This window comes from Heterodontus francisci, chromosome 19 (genome assembly GCF_036365525.1).
Source record: "Heterodontus francisci isolate sHetFra1 chromosome 19, sHetFra1.hap1, whole genome shotgun sequence".
In the NCBI taxonomy this organism is placed as follows: domain Eukaryota; kingdom Metazoa; phylum Chordata; class Chondrichthyes; order Heterodontiformes; family Heterodontidae; genus Heterodontus; species Heterodontus francisci.
The window spans coordinates 47,950,693-47,977,364 of NC_090389.1; the positions used below are offsets into that span (position 1 = coordinate 47,950,693).

Genomic DNA, 26,672 nt, shown 5'->3' on the forward strand with positions numbered 1-26,672 from the left:
ATGTAATTACCAGGAAAGATTGAGCAAGCTGGGGCTCTACACTCTAGAAAAAAGAAGACTAAGAGAAGGCCTGATTTGGTGAAACAGTTTTCACTTGGGTGAGTCCAGAACAAGGGGGGGTGGGCATAAATATAAGGTAGCCACTAACTGATCAAATAAAGAATATAGCAGAAATTTCTAAACATGGACAGTGATGGTAATGTGGAAGTTGCTACTGTGTGGAGTGGTTGAAGCAGGTAACACTGATGTATTTAAGGGGAGGCTTGCTGTATACATGAGGGAGAAAGGAATAGAGTTAGGAAGAGGTAACTAGAGTGGGAGGAAACTTGTGATGAATATAAACACTGGCATAGACCATTTGGGCTTTGTATCGCAGATGTGGGTGACCTGTTGGTCTCGTGCAAATAGCAAGCTCGCCATAGAGCATGTCTTTGGGGATTCAGCCATCATCCATTCGGCGCACATGACCCAGCCAACAGAGTTGCTGCTGACTCAAGAGGGCAAACATTCCAGGTTTCCCTGCACATTGGTGTACTTCCATATTCAACACTCTGTCTTGCCAGAAGATGCCCAATATCCATCTGAGGCAGTGGAGGTGGAAGCTGTTCAGCCACTTTTTTTGGCTTGCATAAGTTGTCCATGCTTCGCTATTATAAAGGACGGTGCTGAGAACATAAGCCTGATACATATGGAGCTTTGTATTATCAACATGCCTGTTGAGAGATGACTCTCTAAGCTCCAAGCACCCATTAAAGCAAGCAGATTATGGCAGGACAGCACCTAACTGACTGGGGGCTGCCCAGAGTGAGGCAGGCTGTAGCTATCCAATGAGACACAATGATCTCTCCCACCATCAGAAGTAACCCCTAGCACTCTGACTCTATGCCAATCGAGCGAGAACTGATAACTCATAACTGTTTTTTCCTGTGTTGTGCCAATGTTTAACCATGAAGCTGGAGTGCCCTCTCCAGGGTGCAGGCCTGGGCAAATAGTATGGAGACCCTGAATTGCCCAAGCATCAGGACCCCTCCTCTCGACGTTGCTGGTATTGTCCAAAGGAAAGGTAGAAAAAAACAGTAATGTTTGGTACCAGCTCTGCTGCGGGAGTTGCTGAAAAACTGACAGATAAATAACAGGTAACCACCTACGGGACTCCACTCTGGATTTTCTGTCAGGGTTTACTCCCTAAGCCTTCTTCTCTCCTAAGGCACCCACAAGGCAGCGAGGCTATTTACCAATAGCTAGGTGTCTGTTTCTTGGCATTAAGGTGGAATCACATGCCTGGGGTCAAGGTGTCCCAGTAACCCCCAATAACCCAGGGATAGAGCACCCAACAACCCAGAGACAGAATCCCCTATTAGCCAGGGGCAGAAACCTCCAACAGCCCGGGGACAAAACCACAATGGCCCAGGGATAAACCCCCTATAACCCAAAAATAAACCTCCAATAACCCAGGGATTAATCCACAAATAACCCTTGCTGGGCCATACTATAGGGCTCCACCAGATCCCATCTAGGCATTTGAACTGCATCTCAGAAGCACTATGACCAGATTGACGGTCATTCAAGTTGTCCCATTGCAGGTGTTGTACCTCTCCTCTGCAGCAGTGCTAGGGTTCCTCACAGGCATCAGTAGCCTAGGAGATCAAATCCTCAATAACCCAGGGAATAAACCCTCAGTTACCCAGGGATAAAATCTTAAATAACCCAGGGATAAAACCCCAATAACCTAGGGGATAAAACTCCCAATAACCGAGGGATGAAACCCCAAAAAGCCAGGAATGAAACCCCCAATAACCCAGGAATTAAAACCCATAATAACCCAAGGATGAAACACCCAACAACCCAGGGATAGAATCCCTAATTAGCCAGGAATGAAATCCCCTATGACCCAGGGATAAAAACCCCTAATCGCCCAGGAGCAACATCCAATATCCCAGAGTAAAAATCCCCAGCTAGCCAAGGACAAAGCCATCAGAAACCATGACCCCGTGACTCCCAGCAACAACCATCGCCTCCTAGCTCCCCAAACTCCAAGCCCACACAACACCCCGCCTGGCACATGCTCACCCCGAGGTCCAGGATGCACACCCCCTCCCCCTCCCGGGTCCCAGGCAAGCAGTCTCCACTAGGTCCCCTTTGTGCAGGCTGAGCTCGTCCTCGGCGCTTGCCTCGTGGTTGGAGATGGACATCCAGAACAGGTTAGCAGGGGCTTTCTGCTGCTTCTCCACGCTGAGAAGCCAGTAAACGTTCTCCTGCACTTTCTCCATCAGGTCAAAAAGCTCCTTAGAGACGGTGGAGGGGTTGAGATTGGTGGTGGTGAGGTAGAGCTGGGTGTCATCAGCATACATGTAGAAACTAATGTGTTTTCTGATCATGTCGCCAAGGGGCAGCATGTAGATGAGCAATAGGAGGGGACCAAGGATAGATCCTTGGCGGACACCAAAGGTAACTGTGCAGGAGAGGGAAGAGAAGCGATTGCAAATGATTCTCCGGCTACAATCAGATAGATAAAATTGGAACCAGCTGAACAACGATGAAGAGGCTTTGGAGGAGACTGGTGTGATCAACCGTGTCTGCGGCTGCTGACAGATTGAGAAGGATGAGAATGCATAGGGCTGGATTTTCCTGGCCCATTGGAGGCGGGCTGGGAGACAGGAGGGGTTGGAATATCACGTTGGAAGATTTCAGGATAGAAGGCCGGATCCGGATATTGCAAAGGGCAGCCAGGAGGCTGGATGAAGCCGCGCCTGCATTTATCTTTTTTATTCGTTCATAGAATGTGGGCGTCACTTGCTAGGCCAGCATTTATTGCCCATCTCTAATTGCACTTGAGATGGTGGTGGTGAGCTGCCCTCTTGAACCGCTGCAGTCCATGTGAGGTAGGTACACCCACAGTGCTGTTAGGAAGGGAGTTCCAGGATTTTGACCCAGTGACAGTGAAGGAACGGCGATATAGTTCCAAGTCAGGATGGTGGCATGCAGCAAGCAGGTAATTGAATTTGTTTGATAGATAATTAACTTAACTTTTATGAGAGTTTTCGGATTTTTCCAGATTTGCACGTAAATGACGGTGGTTCAGAGACTTGCCAGGTTTATGGAGGTGGCGAGCAAGCGGGAGGTTATCTCCCTCTGCATTGTTAGCACTGTCGAGCCTTGGCAGGGAGGATGGAGCCACGCGGGCATTGGCATAGATAACGGGGAGAAGGGGGAAAGGTGCCAGAGCTGCAGGTGCATATCGCCAGAGTGGCATATTGACACTGACACTTGTGTGAGTGGAACAAGGGGTGGAAGGAGGTCCTGGAGACTGAGTGAAACGAAATGCTATGGGCCTTGTTCATTCAGGTTGCAGCTCCTCCAGTGAGGAGGAGCATCAGAGAGGGAGAGAGCTACAGCCAAGGGCAGCAGGGCAGCAACAACCAGAGGGGCAGCAGGAGCGCCAGCCTCGATGTGGGGAGGGATGGTGGGGGGTGGGGGGTAACAGAAGAGAAGGGTGCAGGAGGGGACGCAACCATCTTCCTGTGCAGAGAAGAGGTTACCCATCAGAGAGGGTCAACAGACTGCAGCTCAGCTATCTACACATGTCGGAGCAGCAGTGTCGCCAAAGACTCCGCCTCTCCAGTGAGGCGATCACAGAGCCGTGCACCACGTTGGAGAACGAGCTGAGCTCCATGGGGAGTGGTGGCCACCCAATGCCAATGGTGCTGAATTTCTACACCTCGGGTCAGTCCAGGGATCCATTGGAGATATGTGTGGGATCTCCCAGTCTGCGGCTTATTGCTGCTTCAAGATGGTCACCAATGCCATCTTCAAGAGGGCCAGCTTCCGTACTGATACGGACAGTCAGGCTGAGAGAGCTATAAGGTTCAGGGCCAGCTCTGGATTCCTCTGGTGCAGGGTATCATCGACTGTATGCAAGTATCCATCAAGACTCCCACTGACCAGTCTGCAGCTTTCATCAACAGGAGGGGCTTCCCTTTGGTCAATGTACAACTAATCTGCAACTACTGCTAGTCACGCTGCCTACATACTAAGACAGTCCCAGGTGCCAGTGTTTTGCAGACACCCCCGCACATCTTCAAGGATAATAGGTAACAAGGGCTACCCATTGAAGATGTGGCTACTGATGCCTGTGAGGAACCCTATCACTGCTACAGAGGAGAGGTACAACACCTGCAATGGCACAACTTGAGCGACCATCCAGCAGGTCATAGTGCTTCTGAGATGCAGTTCAAATGCCTGGACAGTATTTGGTGGAGGCCTACAGTATGGCCCAGCAAGAGTCTTGCATATTATAGTGGTGTGCTATGCCCTACACAATCAGGCAGTACAAAAGGGAGAGCAGTTGAGCAATGAGGATATCGCGGAGCTTGATGCCTCCTCTGATGATTAGGAGATGAAGGAAGATGATGAGCAAGCTCAGGATGCAGCATAGCCACAGGGAGCATGAGATTCACATAAGGGATACTCGGGACATGCTGATAAAGGCACAGTTCACATCATCCTTACTGACAGATGAATGCAAGGCAATAAAGCTTCAGCACTCTGTAGCCCTGGTGCTGCCTCTTCCATTGACCATTTACCTGGTCCCAATTAGATAGATTGCTGCAGAATGGGGAGTGCCTCAACCTGATGCGGTGTGTTCTGATCCATCACACCCTTTGATGGAGCCAGGGTGCTCCTGAAGTTCAAGTGACCCCCCAGGAAATGGAAATACACCTCAAGCTTTGCAACATCAGGCCACATGGATCCAAAAAAAAGTAACCTGTGAACCCCAAGTGGAGCCTGGTGCTCTTCTTAAATCTTTTGCGTGTGCTCCTATGCTTTGCTTCCCCTGGGCTTTCAGCTGAGGTGGAGGCAGGCTGATGACCTTGCTGCCCCATGGCTTGAGATGGCTTTGGCTGTCATCCTATGGCTGCGTGAGGCCTGCAGGGCCCTGGCACATTGAGGGCTTCCTGCACAAGTGCAGGAATCTCCCCTGTCATCGTGGCTGAGTGAGGCACTTATGTCACTGACAGAGGGGCTGAGGGGCTGCTGTTCACTCCAGGAATGCCTTGAGAGAAGCCTCTGGATGCAGCAGGCAGCCGCTCCTCTGCCCTTTTAAGGCATACCTGTACCTCCCTGCTCGCCTGAGGAGTGCAAGGACCTGGCGGTGACTCCAGGCACCTCATTTCCCCCCACCCTACACCTTGCCTAGCCATTGCTGCACAAAGCTCATGGAGTTGGCGATGCCATGCAGGTCAATGTACATCTCCAGCATCCACTGGGTGACTTGCTGGATATGACTTTCCATGAGGGTGGCCAATCTTTCAATGGAGGAAGCCTAGTGCGCACACTCCAGAGATATAGCAGCACTTATGGCCCGATGGACTCCCCCATCGTCCACGCCAATTGTGCATAGCCTCTGGAAGCTCCGCCAGATGTTCTCTCACCTCATGCTGTAGCTCCAGCATCTGTCACATTGTCAATGACTCCAGAGGCATGTTATCAGTCTCAGGCTCAGTATCACCAAGCCCTCCAGCAGTCCTCCACGTGTTGGTGGCTTCGGCTGTCATAGCCTCCCTCAGCTGCTCGGGCATGTCTGTGGTGTGCTCACCAGATTGTGAGCCCAGATCTACTCGTGAATGCGTACCCACTGACATGAGAGTATCTGTGCAGGTGGAAGATGCGTGGGAACAATGCAATGGTGCATCCTCTGAGGATCCCTCCTCCTCAGAGGTGGTCGGCTGTCCGCTGGTCTCTTGAGACGCCTGTGTGAGAATAATGTGAATTCCATCATGTCCTTCAGTCCACTGCTAGTGTGGAGCTCCGTGTGACCAGTGGTGGACACATGAGCATGATGCCTCGAGTTCACCAGAGATTCTCTTTTGCCCATCCATTAGGCCACTCACTCTCTCATCTCTCCACTGCCATCTCACCATCTGCAGTGGAACGGCCTCCATGCTGCCGTCCAAGCTCCAGTGCCACCTCCTGCATGTGGTCAGGATAGCAAGGTACAGTACACCTTTTCCCTCGCATTGTAGGCTGTCTTTTCCTGCAAGCACACTGATGATCATTGTTAGTCACCTGACAAAGACACATTTCACCTATGCTGCCTGACTGTCCATGATAGTGCCACATGCTTGCCTCCTACAGGCAGCCACTCAGCAGCGGCAGTGCAGGCGTCACCTGAGATGGGCCGGGGCTATTCACTGAGTTGCTGCCATGCCGACAACTGCCAATGCTGCTGCCTGGCCCCATTGCCAGTGACTGGGTTGGCGTTCCTTTTCTAGCTAGCTCACTCTTACGCCTTGCCACATGTAAGCTCCTAAAGAGAGCAAAGTGTGGTGCACTTATTTTGGCAGATTGCAAGAGTTCATTCATCCTCTTGAAGCACTGCAGCCAAGTTCTCAGGACGACCCCATGGTTGCTGACCCCCTCTGTGATCTTCATCCAGGCTTGCTTGGTCTGGCAGACAGGTCTCCTCCTTCCATCCCGGGGGAAGAAGACCTCCCACCTTGCCCCTGCAGCCTGGAGGAGAACCTGCAGGGAGGCATCGCTAAACCGTGGGGCCACCCAAGATCTTGCCTCTGCCATTGTTGCATGGGCTTGCTCTCTGCTGCTGTCCCTCTTGGGCTTCTTTCCTGCTGCAACTATTCAAAAGAGTGCTGGTAGCCCTTTAAAGATGGTGCCAGCACTCCCAGTGGTGTGTTCTCACCCTGCCACAGCGCCCTACTGGATGCCACCTCTGCCTGCTGACAGTTAATTGGACAGCTATCACATAAATTCACTTTGCAGCCCATCCCTTTCCAAATGGTGGCGCTTCCTGTTTCCAGTCCTGGCTGCAGGACCACAGGCAACGCCGAAAAATTCAGCCCATAGTTTTCCTTTGCCACAGACATATCAAAGTCAAATGACATCCTATAAGAGCTGTTTTGGAACTGTGGCAGGGGCAGAAACTTGATTGGAGGGATTCAAACATGGGGCTAGTAAAGTGTGAGGGGCCTAGCCCAAATCATGTTGAGAATCATTGTTCTCGACAATTCTGCTACTGAGGCTTCTAACTTGAAATGTCTAACTATATCAAACTACACTGACATTTTAAATGGAAGCATTAATGTGCGGAGAAGCAGGCTTAATGCTAGGATACAAAGGCATGAGGCACAGCAGAAACCTTCATTATTACCATTCCTAGATATCAGTAGTTTAGGAATTCAGTTTGTTACCTTGCTTTACTGCCTGCTACTCGGCCAATTGGATCATTTGTTTCATGAATTTATCTGCTAATGCTTGTTAATGCAGAGGCATGCATAATGCACTCCTGCTGTTTTACAGTTAACTGTTACAGCAACTGCTTTTTATTTTCCTTGTCTGTATGCACCAACTTGCTTTGATGTTGATCCAAAGTTGTTTGTACCGTAGATTAAGTTGACCCTCTTTAAGTAGCTTTATGTAGTACATTATATAGCAAAAACATTTTAACTTGCCAACTTGTGGTCTCTCTTTAGATAGCTTGTTTCCTTTTCAAATCAGCCTGTGGATATTTGCAATTAAATCAGACTTGTGATATTCTGCAATTAGATTTATTGGTTGATGAGTTTGGATGCAATACCATAATGTTCTTGATGCATACATGTGTCATAGGAAATCTGACTTGGCAATGTAAAAGTCGTGATCAAATGTGTCCTATCAGTGATCTTTTTCCCGAATGAGTAGCTCTTTTGGGTTTTAAGAATAAAGGTATATTATAGAACTGAATTCAGACCATTCTTTATTTGGGATCAATTTATTTTCAGTGCTTAATCTAATTCAGAAAAATATGCTTGGCAAATTACCCAAGTTACTTTTAATGATGTGAAAGAACATATTCACACATTTAATGCATGCGATTGACTGAGTTTAAGTTAAAGTCGGTACATTTGCTCACCTTGAAATGTTTTTACATGAGCCCTCTTTAAACTACCTGTCAGAATGGGACTTTTAAAATTCATAAACATGCATGTGTGCAGTGAACGTGCAATATTTGTAGATTTGAGTGTCAGTTAGTATAGTTGTAATTGTGGTACATGATGTAATTTATATGCATTTTCAACATGATGCTGTGTAAATATGATGACATTATGTCTGATTGAAAAAATGGCAATTGATGAACGATAAAACTGTTGTTTCCTTCCTGGATCAAGAATGCTGTAAAATGTGTAAGCTCCAGGAAGCAACACCCAGTGAGTTATACAAATGAAACAGTTTTTGTGAAAATGATAAAGCAGAGCAGCCATTGAATGGGACAAGGACTGGAGCTTGTATATGTTCTATTCCAGAAAGCTTGTTGTGGAAGGATGACGCTGGAGCCAATCTTTACTCAGTGTTACATTTATTTTACAGAGTAAAAGGATTACAAACATGTAGCTCCTTACTCAAAACCCTCCACACTCTCAGTAAGTGTCTCCTTATATGTGCTCAAGTAAGACCCAATTAACACCCTCCACCTGCATAGAATTAAACAATTGATATACAATTAACAGTATGCATTCTAAATGTTAAAGTAATGCAGCTGATGCCTCAAATTGATACCGTTGCTAGAATCACCATAGCAACATAATGTGTCACAACTAAATAAAGAGGAAGGGGAGAAAACTGTCAATTCAGAATTGTTGTAAATACCAAAGCAATAGAATGTAACCCAAGTGTTACATGATGTGGGAGGAGTAGGTAAATTTCTCACCCTGCATGAATTTTAACTCCGCTGTTTATTTGGTGGTGGATGAGATTTCTGCTTCAGGTGTGAGGCTCATTCATATATGCAAATTGTGATTTTATTACATCAACAATTGGAATTTAGGAAGGAGCACTTACTAATTGGTGAATGGAACCTCTGTTGGTGGCGATTTCTTCATGGACCTACATTGTGCGGACCATGTGACCCTATTGACAGAAATGATTGTCATTCTTGTCTTTACTCTTGAATTTACCCAGAAGAAGCCAGCCCCTTGAGATTGCAAGTCAACTGGAAGAAAACAAAAGTCCAGCCACTTTCTCCCGCATCCGCCTAATCTAGAGATTGCAAGCAAGACTGTGAAATGCATGGGTCAGTTTACATGTTTGGGATCACTAACCCATGAGCTGCTTCTTTCTGCCCATTTCACATGGACAGCTGGCCAGTGGGATGTAAATGAGATCTAGGTGTTAAAATAAACTGGGCCCAAAACTGACTATATCAGTTAGGTTCGCTGGCTCACTTCCTCTTTCCACCTCACCTGCCACCTGAAACCCACCCCCAATTAAAATCCTCCCTGAATTGATGTTCTGTTGCCATGATGAATGTGTCAATGCAAAAAGACTGAATGATGCAAAAAGAACATTTGCCTTAAACATTCAGATTGTGCTTTTATATCAATACGATTAGAAAGTCATGTGAATTAAGTAGTGATTTTGGTCCACTAACTCTATGTCTTAAATTAAATAAGTTAACTCCATATCAATTTAATTTCTCCACATAAGTGGTGACTCTCAGAGGCCAAAACTCCCGTTGAAGAAAAGCAGGAGGAAAACTTGTTTCTAAGCTATTCTACTGGTATTGCCAAATGCTGATTGTGAGAAATGTAATTTTTTAGCTGCGGTGAAAAAGTAGCAGGCAGTCACAATATGCTGGCAATAATCTGAAACACCTAATGATCCAGTGGACAAATATAAATTTGAGGATGAGAGCAGTTGGTGTAATATGCAGGCAAGAGACTGGCCTGGAGGGACTTGCAACACATCATGGTAGGAGAGGGGCACATAAACGGTCAATGATTGGAATAAGTGGGCTAAACATGGACTATTCATCTACTGGTGCTTTAATCAGAAATTCCACCACTCTTCAATCATGTCTAGTTTTTTGCTCAGATTTAGAAATGGGCAGATGTTGGCATCTGAATGCCCAATGACTTAAAGGAGGGGCAGTAAGCATAAATAAATAACCAAAAGGTGGGATGCTATGTAAATTAGTTCTGTGTATCTTCTAATTTTATGTCAACATTTTAGGATTCTGCCACACCAGTTATTGCATTAGTGTCAGCTTTCAAATTTAGACATTTAGTTTACAGATTCCTTGCTTCCCCAGTGGAATTTTAAAATTCCAATTGCACATATAGGTGTGGTGGCGCGCTGTGAAGTGCGCGGCCTTCCGACCCGGAAGCGCCACCGCAGAGCCCCCGCGATATTACGCATGGGGGCTTATTTAAATGGCAGGGGCGGAGCAGCCACCCCTTTTACATCATCGGGGGCGGGCGTCGCGTCCCTGGCAACAACATCTGGTGCCACCGCGCAGACGCTGGTGCCGTTTTTAAAGGGCTTCAAGCCCTTAACAGAAATTTGAATCTTTCAAGGAAAATTACCTTGTTAAATTTTTTACATAAAAATAAAAAGCAGGTGGCGTTTTCCCAACCCCCCCCCAATGGTTATTTTATATGCCAATCTGACAGGCATTAATTTTATTCCCACCCTGAACTTTCCCCCCAATCTTGTCACTTTTGCCCTTCAACCCCTTCCCACCATCCCCACAGCCAATAAAAAAAACATTTTCCCCGCTTCCTCCTACCCTGATAATTTTAGTCCTCCCCCCTCCCCACCAGTGTCTTTCCTCGGAACTCCATACGAAGTTCCGAAGGCGTACGAGTTGTGATCGGTGGCCGTAAATTCGGCGTGGGATGGCCGCCAGCAGCAGGTAAATTAATTTGCATTTTAAGTAATCTAATTTCCATATTTCAATGAAGGCCTTACCGCCAAGCAGGAGAGGGGCTGTACTGAGGCCTCACCGCTGCTGCTAATATCTGGCGGGGACTTCTCAGCATCGTGGGTCCTAGTGGGTCGCTCCCACAACATTTTACGGTCCTCCCCGTCACGATCCATGATGCCGAGAGGCTGGTAAAATCCAGCCAAGACGTAGAGATAAGAAATTTCCCACCAAGTCTTTAGCGTAAAGACAAATCATACCTAGCTCCCCAAAGATAATTGTAGGAACAAAACATTCTGTGGTGCACAAGGTGAGGATAACCTAAATGTGGTGGAACTCTGATTAATCTACTTGTATTTATCCTGACCTCAGAACATTCTGGATTCCAAACAGGAAGGAATTTAAGTATTCAGAGATGGCCATATATATTCCTATGTACATGAGTATTTTAAATCTTTGAGTGTTATTAAAATATAGCTGCTTGAAATACTATTGCTTCTCTGCAAATAACCCAATTAAATGTAAAGGGATTATGTGAAGGCATCCATGTGACTTTAAGGAATGAAACTGCAATTTATGCAAGTAAATGCATTAGCAGCTATAAAGTACTATTACTGAGGCAATTGTAACTGCCAGTTGAAAAGATTTTGCGTACAACTAAAAAAAAGCTTGTAAACTTCTGATGACCTGGATTTTGCAGTTGTAATGATAGCAAAACTACCAGCGTTTACCATCATTACAACAGTGAAACTGACGTGACTTCTGGCATTCGCACATGCACAGTTAAACACAGAAATCCAGAAGTTTGCTGTCAGTGATTTCCTGTTCCTCCTCAGAGTAAGCTGTTGAGGTTCCCACAGACAGCAATCTTTAGAAATCACGGAAATAATGAAAACATCACCTTTTTTGCAGAAATAGTGCTGTTATAAATCCCCAATAAAGTTATGCCTTGTTGAATGAGGTGTAACTGGGTTTTTAACTGCATACTAAGTCATTACTACTGCTACTGCTGAACAACCTCTCTGACCCTGAAAAACTTAATTTTATATTTGTGGAAAGTCAAATTTCTACATCATGATTAAAAAAAATTCCATAGGTTTTTAATATAATTTTTTTAAAATTTTGTTTATGGTATTTCAGCTTCTACTTTGTATGTCCAAAGCTTCATTTTGTTTTATGTAAAATTTATAAAAAGTGAATGATGATCAGTACATTTTGCTTCCTGGTTTTCTGCCTGAGAATTCTTCAACATGATTGGTTACTTTATCCTGCTTGGTGACATCACTGTTGTTGAATGCCTGGAGATCCCCTGGACCTGGTGCCAGAATCAAATTAACGTTGGGAATAGTGAAATCCATGCCACAGAGATTGCTATATCTTTGTGGGTAGTTTTCTTCGAGGTCAGCGGCAAGCACTACTGCTTTGCCTCTGACTGCAAAATATGGGCCATTGAAATTGTGGTAATCCCCTAGGCTTTTCTGACCATATCTATAGTAGTTATCAGCATGCATTATTTGCAATTTAATAATCAAAAGAAAACCTAAAAACTTACCATACATACTTACCAATAAGATGACATTGGGTACGTAAGTCAACACCCCCCGAATGAAATTTCATTCCAAAATAATAACTGTCAGTGATTTAAAATAGGTGAGAATATTATGATCCTTCATGTTGGCTGGTGTCCAAAATTGTGTTTTCTTTCTATACTTTCTGGTTTCAACAAGTGCATTCCTATCAGCTGTTCTGCTGTTCCTATTCTTTGATATTTAAATGGACTGCCCCTCCTAACTTCAGTCTTGTCTCCCAATATTGATTTTAAATCTCTTCTCCATATATCTTTCCTACTGGACGGTCTCTGGTCTTAAACAAGCAACGGGAGCCTGGACTGAAGGTACCATTTAAATATGAGTTATGAGGCAGAGGAGCTGGTAGAAATGCACTGATATTTTGCCATTCCTTTGTCTTTGAACAAATTATTCCACTTGAAGGGAACCTGAGGGTGCTTACCATCTACTGGTAAGAAAATCATCAATGCACTCTAGTGTCCACATTTGCCTTGCATGCTTAACCTGTCTGGTCCCAAACAGAGAGGCAAACTTTTGATTGTATGCCTGAGTAGACACAACAGTTTCTATTAAAAGCAGTTTGGTTAAGCAAGTAAACCCAGATCTTGCAGTCAACAGAGAATGAATAGTTCTAGCCATGCATTGCATTTATACATACCCATTGACTTCCTATGAAATTTTGCATTGAAACGTGCAGTGATTAGAAATCAATTTTGGTGCAGGGTCTGCTACAGATGATTTGTGACCTGTGTAAACAGGACAAGGAACCGTGTATCTCCTTAACCAATCAGATTGAAGAATCTTTACTGAGGCACACAGAGGCTGAACAAGGAAATGTTGGTTAGAATAGTTAATTCAATGTCAAATCATCTGCAGAAAGCAGAATAAAGAGAGTGTCATGCTAGAACCCCACCTGCCAGGAATGAGGCACATTAATTTTGTCATGAACATTGATTTTAAACTGTTACTGGAGTGAAGGAAGGACTTGTTAAACAGATCAGCCGTGGCTGGAAAAGACATTTGCATATTAACAGACAGTGTTTGGAAGGACAAAGTAGCCATTCCCTTACACATGCAACCCATAATAGACTTTTGATCACCAGACATTGAAGGTGGGGGAGCTCGCATTCCAGGTTGACTGCTAAGATAGCCAAATACACAAACGGACATGGTCAAACCTGCTAGGCAACCTGAGTTTTTTGAATTTGTGCAGTTTGGGCAGAAAGTTTTTTGCTCCTGGACTGAGATGATCTCTCTCCTGTCTGCTCGCATCTCTTTCTCACAAGCCTCTGAATCGACTGAAGACACATGAACCCCAAGGGAGAAAATTCTCCTACAAAAAACAAGGTTGAAGAAGAATGCTGGGCCCCAACGAAAAGCAAGAATTACCTACAATCAAGGACTCTACAATGAGCTCGAAGAAGCGTAACAACAGCTCTTCAGATATTGCCTCTTGCCACTTTATTTTTCTTTTGCTCCTTCCTGTCTCTATTTGCATGTGTGTATTGCTTTTGCATGCTAGCGTGGGGCGCGGTGTGTATCCGTAGGCGTTAACCGAATTCGAGTTTAAGTTTAAGAAATTTCAACTTTTCTTCTTTAAACCTAAGAAAGCCTGTTTGTGCTGGTTTCTTTGCCATTTAATTGGAAAGCAGTGAACAAGGATTCACCAAGGGGGAGCTAAAAACACGTGTTTAAAATTAAACCCTGTTACAGTAAGACCAGGTGATGGCTTAAAGGGAATCCTCGACCTCTTTCTCATCTGGTCTTAACAAGAGGGAATAAATAATGGGATTAAGAAAAATAAAAGATACAGAAAGAAAAGTTTAAAAGATTATTTTTTATAAGTTAAATCTGTAAGAATGAGACTCCACACTTATAAACTTTAATTTTCAGTACGAGAGAGATTGCTTGGCAGTAATTAAGACTTAGCAATGTTAAAAATGCAGTTATACTGGAATAGACAAGCCTTGACCTTTTTTTGGGCACGTTTTTTGGGTATCTATTACACAAGTACAGCAACAAGTACATCTTTCTATGAGTTTTAATGCTGAGGTACAGCTTCTGGACAAGCAGAGCAACTCGGACAGCAACCTCCTGATTTCTGCATTCAACTGGTCTCCGGAATTCAATGTCCAATTTGCTGTTTAATAATGGTGATTGCTAATGGCCTCACCATTATTTTTATCGCAATATCCAAGCCAGTGTTTTGATAATGCCATTTCAAAAAACGCTACCAAGTATGATCTGTGTAGAGCTAAATGAAAAAGCATAATATAGAATAGTTATTAATATTCGGATTTTATTTTTGAAGCTCTTGAAACTGCTGTTTTTGATTCTGTCAAACTGAGGTGCAGCTCTCTACTGAGATGTATGCCTGTCCCAGGAGAGGTGTATGCTATTTAGTCTTAAACTATGGGCTGGATTTTGTTGAGCTCCTGACATCGGGCTCCATGGCGGGGGTGAGGGGCCGGAGGATCACAGCGGTAGCAGCCCGTCACGGTTTGGTGGGGGGGGGGGGGAGGGGTAACTTTGTGCAGTTGTGTGGGGGAGAGGTCAACTATTCAATGTAAGTGTTTTGGTGAGGGGGGAATGGGGCTACCATTTATGTTCTGTGGTTTGGGGGGTGGGAGGGTGGGTGGTGGGGGAATGGGCCATACATTTATATACAGTGTAATGGGTGGGGAGGGAGATCCGGGGTTGAACTTTGTCACACATTTATGTACAATGTATTGGTGGGGAGGTGTTCCGGGTTTGAACCTTTTACTCAATGTGCAGGTCTGGCAACCCTTTAAAAATGGCGCCACGCCTGTGCAGAGGCAGGTGACACCGTTGCCGGTGTTGCAGAGCCCACCCCTGCCACGTGATGGGGGGCAGACTGCCCTGTGTATGGAAATGAGCTGCCACGCGCCAGATAGTAGGAGAATAAAATTCAGCCCAATGTGTGGTAGAAATGGAGTGATGTGCCATCATTATACACCACATCTGGTGTGTTGACAAAAGCTTCCTTCAAAATATCCATCAGAAATAACATTTTGCATGCTTATTGACAAGTGACACAAGATTTATTTCCTTCCACTAACAATGCTTTTTGCATGTATTGCCAAGAGAGATTTTCTGCAGTTGCAATGTTCTTTTAGGGCTATTTTACAAATGGCAATGGATCGTTTTATGGTGAGAGGAACAAAGCATGGTGCTGACAAAGTGATGAGACTATCAGCAGGGGTGAAGAAGAGGAAGTATGACACCACCTACATGGACTTTGTATTCATTTGGATTGGATTCAGTGAAGACATACGTTTTCAGTACTGAGCTGTTTGTAAATGATAGAATACAGTCATTGTGGCTATGCAAAATGGTAGAGGTGCTAAATCTTCCTGCTGCAAACAAACTTCACACTATCATGCTGGTGTAAAAAGCTGTGATGCAGCTTGAGTTGACCTGAACTTCTAACCAATGTTCCTCCAACCTGACGTTCCTGCGCAGGCCGTACACAGTTAGTCTCTTTAAGTTACTGTGGGCTGCAACTCTCGGCGGAGGGCCAAAAAGATGGCAGCCCGCCCGTGCCGGTCGCATGTCGCGGAGCTGCCACAATCATTGTGCGGAGATTCATTTGAATGGCCGGGGTGCCCCTCCCCCCCCTCCACCCCGATCATGTGGAGGCGGCAGCCTGTCCATCCTTGGCAATGGTGTCAGCTGCCTTTGTGCAGGCGCTGACACAATTTTTAAAGGGCTTCGGGCCCTTCCATTTAATTTCAATATTTAAAGAAATAGGTTACTCTCTCCCACCCACCCCCCCCCCCCCCAATAACCATGCAATGCAGTATTTGCCCTCTTTCCCCCACCCTCAAAACACTTGCCCTGCCCACCTGACCTTCCCCCCCCCCCCCCCACCAAGTACATAAACTTTAAACTCTAACCCTTCCCACTATCCCCTAAACCAATGCGATTAGTTTGACCCAGCTCCCCCTGCCCCACACTGAAAAACTTACCTACTCCACCCTCCCCACCTGTGTGGCACCTTGTTTCCCCGGACGGGGATCCAAAGGCGTGGGGAGTGCCAGCCAGCAGCATGAAGATCGCCCCGGAACAGATGGTGGGAGCGGGTAGGTCATTTATTCATTCATTTACAATTTTTTAAATATGCAGATTTGGCTGCCCTCGCCAAGTGGCAGGGGGCCGTACCGAGACCTCGCTGCTGCCGGCAGTATCGGGCCAGGCCTTTCAGCTGTCGAGGCCCATGGCAGGCCTCTGCCAGAGGCATTTTCCAGCACCCCCACCCCCCACCGGCCCCACCACGACCCCTGATGTCGGGGGGAGAACTAAATCTAGCCCTGTGTGTGCACAGCTGCACAAAAAAATTTAGAGAGCCTGAACTTAAACAAATGGGCCATGCACTGCCCAGAAAATTAGGGGGCACGTTGCTTCTAACTATGTAGTCACCCATTTTAGTGAAGATAAAACTGCTGATATGAAAGAGTAGATTATTGAGTCCATCAGGCGGGCCCTGTTCTTTGTTAATCAGTCTATAGAATCAACTGATTATGTCCACAACTGAAGAGCTGCTTGTGTGCCTTCAGTCTGCTGCAGGGACAGAACTGGAAAAAAATGTTCTTCTATCAAGCTTTTCCTATTTATGTTACTTATGAGAAACTCTTTTAGCTGTTGGATAATTTTATCCTAGACCGAAAGATTTCAAAGGGGGTAATTTTGATGAATTTATGATAATTCAGCACTCTCCATGACAGATAAACAAACAGACTTGTGAAAAAGAGTGCAGACTGTGACATTAAGGGAAGTTTGGACTTACTGCATTAATCATTGAGAAGCACTCGAAGCCAAGAAAATTCATCAAAAAACACCAAAATATTCTCAATACACCAAACTGAATGTCATCAATGAACCTGCAGTTAAATCTTGACTTTTTGTATGTTGTTCAATCAAATGGGATAAACCTCTGCAAATGTTGTGATAGACTGACATCCATTTTTTGTTTGGTTGGAAAAGTCTATCCTGTATGAATTACAATTTGGACATCGTGTCCTAGAAATCTGGGATGACCCTGCCGGTTTCTCTGGTGTTAAACAGGCACATAGGTGTCCAATATGGCGAGCAGAAACATCATACTTACTACCAGCTAGAGGCACACTGCACACCGTACTGCATTCATTAGGCTACTCCGTAGGCCTCCAGGTGCATGTCAGAACTATTCAAGACTAAGATATTTAAATTAGGATTTTGTTGGAGGACCTTTTTGTGATATTCGGCTATCCCAGTACCTGACTAGCCCAGCAACTTGTTATGCTAACAGGCAGGAAGGACAACCCTTCACCAGTGCAATTCAGAGGGATAATCCACTGCTTGTAGTTTAGTTGCTGGTTTGTTTCTTGAAGCTGCTGCGTAACCTCTGAATGTCTTTTGGATTGTTATCTGACTCTGGAAACTTAATTTTGACTGCTGAGAAGATTTTAATGGTGTTACATTGTTTTTGGCTGCCTTCTAAACAGTTATACAGTACTCCTGGATTGTCAGGTAGGGCTGCCTTTGGGCCTGGAAGAGGAGGGGGAGCAGTAAGGAAGATGGCAGAGAGCAGAAATGTGACGACAAGGCAGAGGAGGGCACCATGCAGCCACAACAGGTATTCAGGGAGCACCTCTTCTGCATAAACCTCTTGGAGAAGCAATATATCAGGCACCTTCACTTCATAAAGGAGGCTGTCACCGAGCTATGTCATGTGCTGCAGCCACAATTGGAGCCACGTGGCATGGTGTGGACAGCACTGTCTTTGGTTGTCAAGGCCACTGTGGCCCTTACCCTTTATGCCCAGGCCCCTTTCAGGCAGCAGCAGGTAACATCAGTGACATCTCACAGTTCCTAGTCTGCCACTATATCAGAGAGGTCACCAAAGCACATGACACCTGCAGGAACAGCGAAATTATTTTCCCCATGGACAAAACGAAGCAGGCAAGAAGAGAATTAGGCTTCGCCTGCATGGCAGGTTTCCCCATTGTGCGTGCAAGGTGACACAGACTGCAACCACATTGTCTTGTGGCTCCCTATCTCTAGCTTGGCATCTTTATCAATCGAAAGGATTTTACTCCCACAAAGTACAACTAGTTTGCGACCACAGGCAGCTCATCAAGCAGGTCTGTGCCCGGTTTTCTGTCAGAGGTTATGACTCATTCATCATGCACCAGTCCTCTGTAACACCTCTATATCAGCCAGGCTGTCAAGTTACTGATATACCCTCCAGACATGGCTCATGAATTCTGTTAAGAACCCAGGCACAGCTGTGGAGTTGGCCTGAAATGAGAGCCATGTTGCCACCAGAAATGTAATTGAACAAAAAATTGACATGCCCAAGCAATGCTTCTGCTGCCTGTACTATTCGCGGAGATTTGCAATACCTTTCTTACAGGTATCCAGATTTGTGGTTGTCTGCTGCATGCTCCATAACTTCACCATCATAATGAACCAACCCTTACGACCATCTGGGCAACAACAAGTGCTGTCAGAGGAGGATCAGCATGAAGAGGAGAAGAGGTATCCACCACCAGTGCCCCTAGCTGAGAGAGCTCCCAGAGAGAAGGAACACATCACCAAAACCAACTCTCCCATCTTCAATACAGCAACAGTCCCACAATCCTTTCCTGCACCCTTACTGCTACCATCCCATTGCCTTCCTTCAGTCCAAGCTGATGATTTCTTGCCTTCACTTTACTGCACTTATAAGCTCAAATCCAGATTAAAAATGTATTAAACCACTCACAGTAACAGAAATAAGTATGGATCACTCACGTACATGTCCTTCATGCCTATCTCTGAATGCTCATTTATCTATTCTTGAGTTCCTATGAAGTGTTCCCCAGTGGCTACAGTTTGGGAGGTGAGGTGCTGTGCTTCCATTGAGGAATGGAAGATGGCCGAGGCGGACGACCTCAAGCTGCTGCGGCAATTAAGGGTCTAGCTACAGACTGCAGCATCTCAGCATGGGCAGGACGGTTTGGCCCAGCTGGCGGTGTGGTGCGAACAAGGGCAGTGGCAGCTTGGGTGGCAGGAGACCAGGCATGTTGTTATCTTCAGTCATAACAGCAGGTGCCTCTCCAATGGAGCCAAGAACAATTTCTTGGGACTGTGCCTCAGCACTCTTGCACTCTGCAGAGGAACTGTGTGCAGGAATGATGTGTTGCTCTGGAAGTCCCTTTTCAACAGTTGCCTCAAAAGGCAAATTTCTGACAAATCCTGTGACGTCATTGATTTTTTTGTTTCCAGCAGCATGTCCTGGGAGCTAAACTCCTGAAATTGATCTCCTCTGCAATGTCCTGTCACAGGCAATGGATTTGATGCTTGGAAGGCTTTCTGCTGAAGGGAATGGGAGCTCCCTCCACCTGTCTGCTTGGATTGGAACATCAAAAACAGAATCTGAGAACCCAAAGGCATGATCTGCAGGTCTAACAGCCATTTCTGTGCTGAAAAAAGTACCACCTTCTCTTCTGTCAGAGTGCATATCCCCTTTAAGAAATGTTTGCTGCCTTTAAGTGGCATCAGAGATGCACAATTTCGAGACCCGCCAAACAGGTGTACAACCAATGAATAACACTGGCTGCACGGCTACACATTATAATGAGCGTGCCACATGAATATTGTGTGCTGCTTAGGACAGCATTCTAGACTGATGTCAATGTTTACACTGTTAAAAGCAGGCTCAGACACTCATTTGTAAGCTTGCTTTGTTGTGTTCATGAATGAAGAATGGTTTATCTACGCTCCTTTGACACACTGAAAGATTCAGTCAAGAGGAAGATTTACTGTCTGAAAGTGTCCAGCCTGCAATTATTTAATAGTTGGTAGGCTGTTGGATTAATATTGCAAATATTTTGCAAAGAATCTAGCAATAATAAGGGTTACAGTCGGGTCATTAATCCTTGTATTACCAAGCCAAAACTTGTAGTCAACTTAGCACTAAAGGAAGTGGAAAGCTTGGTTGAATTGCTAAATGATCACCACTAAAGCTGGCATTTTTGCAGAATTTTCAGGCCAGATTTTGACTGTTCATGCAATATGAATTTACACTTTAAGCCCTGAAGCTACTTATTCATTTTGCTTCCACCTAATTGTGCAAGTCTGGATTCTGTGTCATGGCTTAACTTGGGACAAATTACTGAATACACTGTAAGGTGGAGAGCAACCTGACTTACCAATTTCTTGCCCAACAACATTGAGTAGGAATGCCATGCACAGCTAAAAGCAAGGACACTCATCCCTTTGATGACAGTGTAAGCTTTGCAAACTCTTTTTAGTTGTGGTAGAACATTGATTGCATTTTCCTCCTTTACTTTGCTGGAAAACAAATGGAGAGGTTTTATGGATTTTCTTACAAAGTTTGATAACCCCTGGCTCAAAGTCAATCACAACATTGCACAGATTTGTAACTTAAATCATTTTGAATTCATTCACTTGCACAGATTCGTCTCTATAGGACAATCATCAATGCAATCTAGTGCCCATACTTGTCTTGTTTTGCTCAATCTGTCTAATAAATTTAAATTAGAACTTAATGTAAAATTTCATAAATGACTATTCTTATCTGTACCAGATAATGAATCACAATGTCAGTAATTGACAAATCTGCGTGCTCAAGTTTGACTGAACAGGAAAATCATTTGAAAACAAAGAATCAAAGGTGTTATTCAGTCCACATAATACAGAAACTATATTATTCAAAACAAAATATGTTGTAATAAGAGCAAAATACTGTGGATGCTGGAAATCTGAAATAAAAACAGAAAGTGCTGGAAATACTCAGCAGGTCTAGCAGCATCTGTTGGAGAGAGAAACAATTGACATTTCGAGTCAGATATGTCGGATATAAATATAAATACGTTGTGTTCAGTTAATCAAACAATCTTGTTATTCTGATGAGTCTAAAACTAGACAAGTAAACATGGTGTGACGACGTAAAGGAAAATACTCATCTAAACAAAGCAGGTGATAAACGTGCCCAATCTTTATAGAGCTGAGTACACAGTGTGTATCCATTTTACAGTCTTAGTTGTAAAAGGTAATACATTTGTTATGGTGAGCACAGTAACAGCTATTTAACAGTTTCAAGGGAATGTAACACGTCATCAATTCCGAAAGGTGTAAAGCTCTGCTTTCTTTTTTCTTCCTTGACCCTGTTGGCAGGGTTAGTATTAATGACTTAAACAATTGTGCTTAGGTTATAAAGTCATGGAACCCTTGATCAATCCCCCTTCAGAGGTTGCTTACTTATTTAGTTGTGTAGCAAGCTTAATTTTGAGCAATATTAAAATCATTGTGTTGAAATGAAGTAGCTTCCTGCTCTCAGGCTCCAATTTTCACTATTGGAAGAAGTATTATACCTTCTTCCTACATAATCAAATGCTTTTAAAAGTGTCAGAAGTTCTATTTATATTTCTGTTTCATTGTCTGGATGAAAGAGTTGGAATTATATTGTAATGAATGAACTGATGGGGTACAAACTCAGGAAATTAGCTAAACAATCACAGTGTGAAGTTGTGTGGTGCGTTACTGATTCACAGGAAACTATACTTTCGAGGCATTCAGGCCAAAGCTTTGAATTCCCACAGGACTTGTTTATTTGTCCCTTTTTTAATTAAGGTAGAATGTGTGACTGGGAAACAGCAGACTGAAAATTGTTTAGCTGTATCTAACATCAACATACCGTACTGGAAACTGAAAAACTATTAACTGTACTTTTCTGAGCAGGTTGGGAAAATATATATAAAATGCATTAGCGTTATACATCCATATAATAGTTATCGAACTTCCAGATCTTTTGTATTGATATTTTGTAAATTATGAGCGGAGATCTGTATTCTCATTGCATTTTCGTTTTGCAGCTTTGGCTAACAGTCGAGGAGAATTCCTTTTAAATGGAGATTTTGTGGTCAGCATGTTTAAAAGGGAAATTAAAGTTAAAGGAGCTGTAATTGAGTACAGTGGGTCTGATAATGGAGTGGAAAGAATCAACTGTACGGATCGGATTGAGGAAGAACTAATAGTTCAGGTAAATTAATATGCATGGTTAAATTCTGTGTGTTATTTTGTCTTTAGTCATAGATTTTCTTTCATAATAATTGATTAGTTCTTTTTACGTTACATTTTTCATTCAAGGTTTTGTCTGTGGGAAATCTGTACAATCCTGATGTGCGTTACTCATTCAACATACCCATTGAAGATAAAGTACAGAATTTTTTTTGGGATCAGTTTGGTCCTTGGCAGGATTGCAACAGGCTTTGCCAAGGTAAGGAGCATTGTAATTCCCTGCTAAATAAACAAAGAGAACACCAGCATTTAACTTTTTACTTGTTGATAGTTTGGAATCATGTGCTAAAAGATAATTTTACTGCACTAGCTGTCATCATTTTTCTGTAATGTGATACTGTATTTGAACAGGTGAAAGGAAGAGAAGACCTATTTGTACCAGAGAAAGTGATCGGCTGGTTGTCTCTGATCAGAGGTGTGATCAGATTCCACGCCCAGCTCCATTAACTGAATCATGCAATACAGAATGTGAAATACGGTACAAACTTTTCAAAAATTAACTTACTCTCAAAATCATTTTCATTTGATTTGTGAGATCACTTCTAATGTTATATAATTTCCTGATTAAAACAATACCTGACACTGCAGATTGGCTAGAAACTAGTGTTCTGTATTTACATTGTTATTAGCTTTCCTAATATGTGCACTAGTGCCAGACTTGTACTGTAATAGATATAATACAGGTTCTGGTTCTCCTATGCAATCTTGTTTATTACTAATGGCTGTGTGGTTTTATAATTCACTTGATTTCACTCTTATCTTTTTGATTTTTGCCAGACCATCCCAAGCAATAGTATTGATTTGCACACCTATGCCATTATCACTGGTGTTCCCCAATGATCTGTTCTTTATCCTGTCCAGTTCCTCATCACCTCTATCATACTATCCCTTGGCGACATCATCCAAATTCATGGAGTCAGGTTCCACATGTATGCTGACGACACCCAGCTCTAACTCTCCATCACTTCTCATGACTCCTTCACTAAGGCTATATTGTCAGATTGTTTATCTGTCATCCAGTCTCACATGGGCTGTAATTTCCACCCGCCATAAACTTCATACCCACGCCACAAGGCCTCTGAGGCCCATCCAACCCATTTCTCATGTCAGTCTTGAAATGGACGGCCAGCAATCCTGTCTGAAACAGGCAGGCGCCTTATTAAAATATGCAAGTCAGGATCTTGCCCTGTTCTTAGGACCCAGATTCAATTTTCAAGTGTCGTTTTATGGATTGCTACTAAATGTAGAGCAGCCTAACCAGCAGTCCTTAAAGAAACAAAGACTTGCATTTAGGTAACATCTTTCACAACTTCAGGATATCCCAAAATGTTTCACAGTCAATGAAATACATTTGAAGTATAGTCATAGCAGTAATGTAGGAAACGCAGCAGCCAAATTGCACACAGCAAGGATCCATTAAAAACAATGTGATAATGACCATGTAATATGCTTTAGTGATGTTGGTTGAGGGATAAATATTGGCCAGGATCTGGGAAGGGAAGACAGGACCTCAGTTTAAACATTTCACCTGAAAGATGGTACCTCCAACAGTGCAGCCCTTGCGCAGAATTGCACTGAAATGTCAGCCTCGATTTTGTGCTCAAGTCTCTGGAGTGGGACTTGAACCTACAATCTTATGATTCAGAGACGAGCTGCCTCTCAGCGTTCATTGAAAATCGTTCCCATGTGTGCTACATCTGAAAATCAGCTGCATAATTTTTCAAACTGTCCATTGTTTTAGTGGCAGATAAATATTGTACATAATTGTTTCTATTTGTTGCAAATATACAAAAATAATAAACATGATACCATACAGAGAATATCCAACACACTGTTTTAGCCTAGTAGGAATGAGTTAAGGAATGGTGAAGTTCCAAACGAACTGATACATTACACCGCTTTCTTTCAAACAGATGGCATATTGCCAGAAAAAGTGAATGTACAGCCCAGTGTGGGCCTGGCTATCGAACTTTGGACATCTACTGCGCAAAATATAGTAGGTCAGAAGGAAAGACAGAAAAAATAGATGAGAGGTACTGCAGCTATCAACCAAAGCCAGATAATAAGGAAGTGTGTCATGGAGATTGCAATGTAGGGGGGTGGCAATATTCATCATGGTCAGAGGTAAGCTATTTCCTAAAATGCACTTTATGAAGATTAACTATAATGATTCTATATAATAACAAAATAATATATCAATTCTATGAAGAAATCGACTATATTTAATGTTCTGATGTAATAGATACTGTAAACTGTATTTTCACAGACCATTATGTTCGTGGAAATGTATTTAGCAATCTTTTTTGACTTGGTTTACAAACACACGTAATCATATTAAGTCACATCAGAACACGTCAATGAGCCATTTACAGTTGATATTGCCATAATTAAAATATGCCACACAGTTGTTCTTTATTACCCAAAGAAAAGCTTGTTGAAAATTTTTGCAAAAAGATATGATTCCATAAATAAAAGACATTTGTAGAAACCGAATGCCTATTTCTGTGTATAACTGTACTTTTAATACCAATGTGTATTAGAGTATTGCTACTATGCTGCTCGTCTATAGACAATTGTTATTTTGATAAATTAAGACAAAAGTACCTTCAGTAGCTTTTATTCAACTTTTTCAAGTGAAGTCTGAAGCCTGGCTCCGTTTTGAAAACAGGTAATTTCTGTTTAAAGCACTTTGTTGGAGCTTAATGCTGCACATTTTACCTGACAAGTCACTGATATTGATACTGTACAGTAAATTATAAGATTCTGATATGCAGCCTCACTGGAAAATTATGAACATAAAATCATGGACACCAAACATGTAATTTTATGATCTAGGTTTACCATATCCTACGCCAGAAGTGCACAATCAGAAAATTTACCCTAAGTAGAAATTACCCAAAGTTGACATTCTGTCTGTATCTTACATTCAAAGTTCAGATCTTTACAGAGAATATTTTTTGCAACATTTTTCATGTGAAATTTGAATGCAACAATAGGTTGAGTATTGATTCAAAAGAAAAGTTGCAGTAATTTGAACATAAGTTACAGGTTTCCATGTATATCTTGCTCTTCATTACATTTTGGTAAATAGCATTGTTTGGTGTTGCAGAAGATATTGTTTTTTAATTGTGTAATTACTTAGTCCAGAAAAATATGCATATCATGGATCAGTGCATTTTTTTTTCTCCGTTTGTAGTTCCCTCACACAGCCTATGGGGGAGAAATTGGAAAAGGCCTATTTTTGGGCTTGGGGATTGTGATGCCTCATGCACAGTCCCGTTGAGACAGGGAGCATGCAAACTTCATGCGTGCTCATTTCACTGATTGTAGCATGCAGCCCAGGGTGAAACACGCTGCTGATTGGCTACAAGCTCGACAGGGGGTCCAGCAGCATGAGTGGCTAGAGCAATATACAGCTAGCCTGGACCTCTTAAAGGCTGCCTGCCCTTCTTAAAGGGGAGGTGCACTCATGCACAGAGGCTGCAGCAACAGCCTCAGAAAGGCTTGTCTGAAAGGTAAAGGACAGTAAATGGAGCAACAGGCCAGAGAGAGGGCTCCTAGGTATTCGGATGTGGCACTGGAGACTAGAGTGAAGGAGCTGGAAAGGAGAGATGCCATGTTTCCCTGAGTTTTTTGAATTATTACAAACAGTTTGGGCAGAAAATTTTTTGCTCCTGGACAGAGAAGATCTCTCCTGTCTGCTGCCATCTCTTTCTCACAAGCCTTTGAATCCACTGAAGACACATGACCCCAAGAGAAAAAAGTCTCTTACAGTGAACAAGGTTTAAGAAGAATACCCCAATGAAAAGCAAGAATTACCTACAAGCAAGGACTCTACAGTGAGCTTGAAGAACTGTAACAACTCTTCAGATATTGCCTTTTCCACCTTATTTTTTTCTTTTCCTCTTTTCTGTCCGTATCTGCCTGTGTGTATCACGTATGCATGCTAGTGTGGGCACATCATGTATCCGTAGGCATTAACCGAATTAGAGTTTAAGTTTTAATAAATTTCACTTTTCAGCTTTAAACCTAAGAAAACCTGTTTGTGCTCATTTCTTTGCCTTATAATTGGAAAGCGGTGAACAAGGATTCACCAAGGGGGAGCTCAAAACCCAGTGTGTTTAAAATTAAACCCTGTTACAGTAAGACCAGGTGAAGGCTGAGAGGGAACCCCGGACCTCTCTCTCATCTGGTCATAACAATTGCGAGTATGGAAGCTTGCATGAGGAATCGATTCGAGATAGAATCGTAGTCGGGGTTATTGATGATGCGCTGTCAGATCAACTGCAGTCAAGGGAAAACTTGAGTTTACAAAAAGCCATTCA

General features: G+C 43.5%; 1 protein-coding gene across 3 annotated transcripts in view; it reads left to right on the forward strand.

Moving 5' to 3' along the window:
• Positions 1 to 26,672, forward strand: part of adamts9 (ADAM metallopeptidase with thrombospondin type 1 motif, 9) — a 402,991-nt gene that overhangs the window by 111,326 nt on the left and 264,993 nt on the right. For all 3 annotated transcript variants that reach the window (XM_068051578.1, XM_068051580.1, XM_068051581.1), the window contains exons 17-20: positions 22,143 to 22,309; positions 22,417 to 22,546; positions 22,699 to 22,825; positions 24,261 to 24,471. In XM_068051578.1, the coding sequence (XP_067907679.1) occupies positions 22,143 to 22,309; positions 22,417 to 22,546; positions 22,699 to 22,825; positions 24,261 to 24,471 (635 nt within the window). The remainder of the gene's footprint in view (positions 1 to 22,142; positions 22,310 to 22,416; positions 22,547 to 22,698; positions 22,826 to 24,260; positions 24,472 to 26,672) is intronic.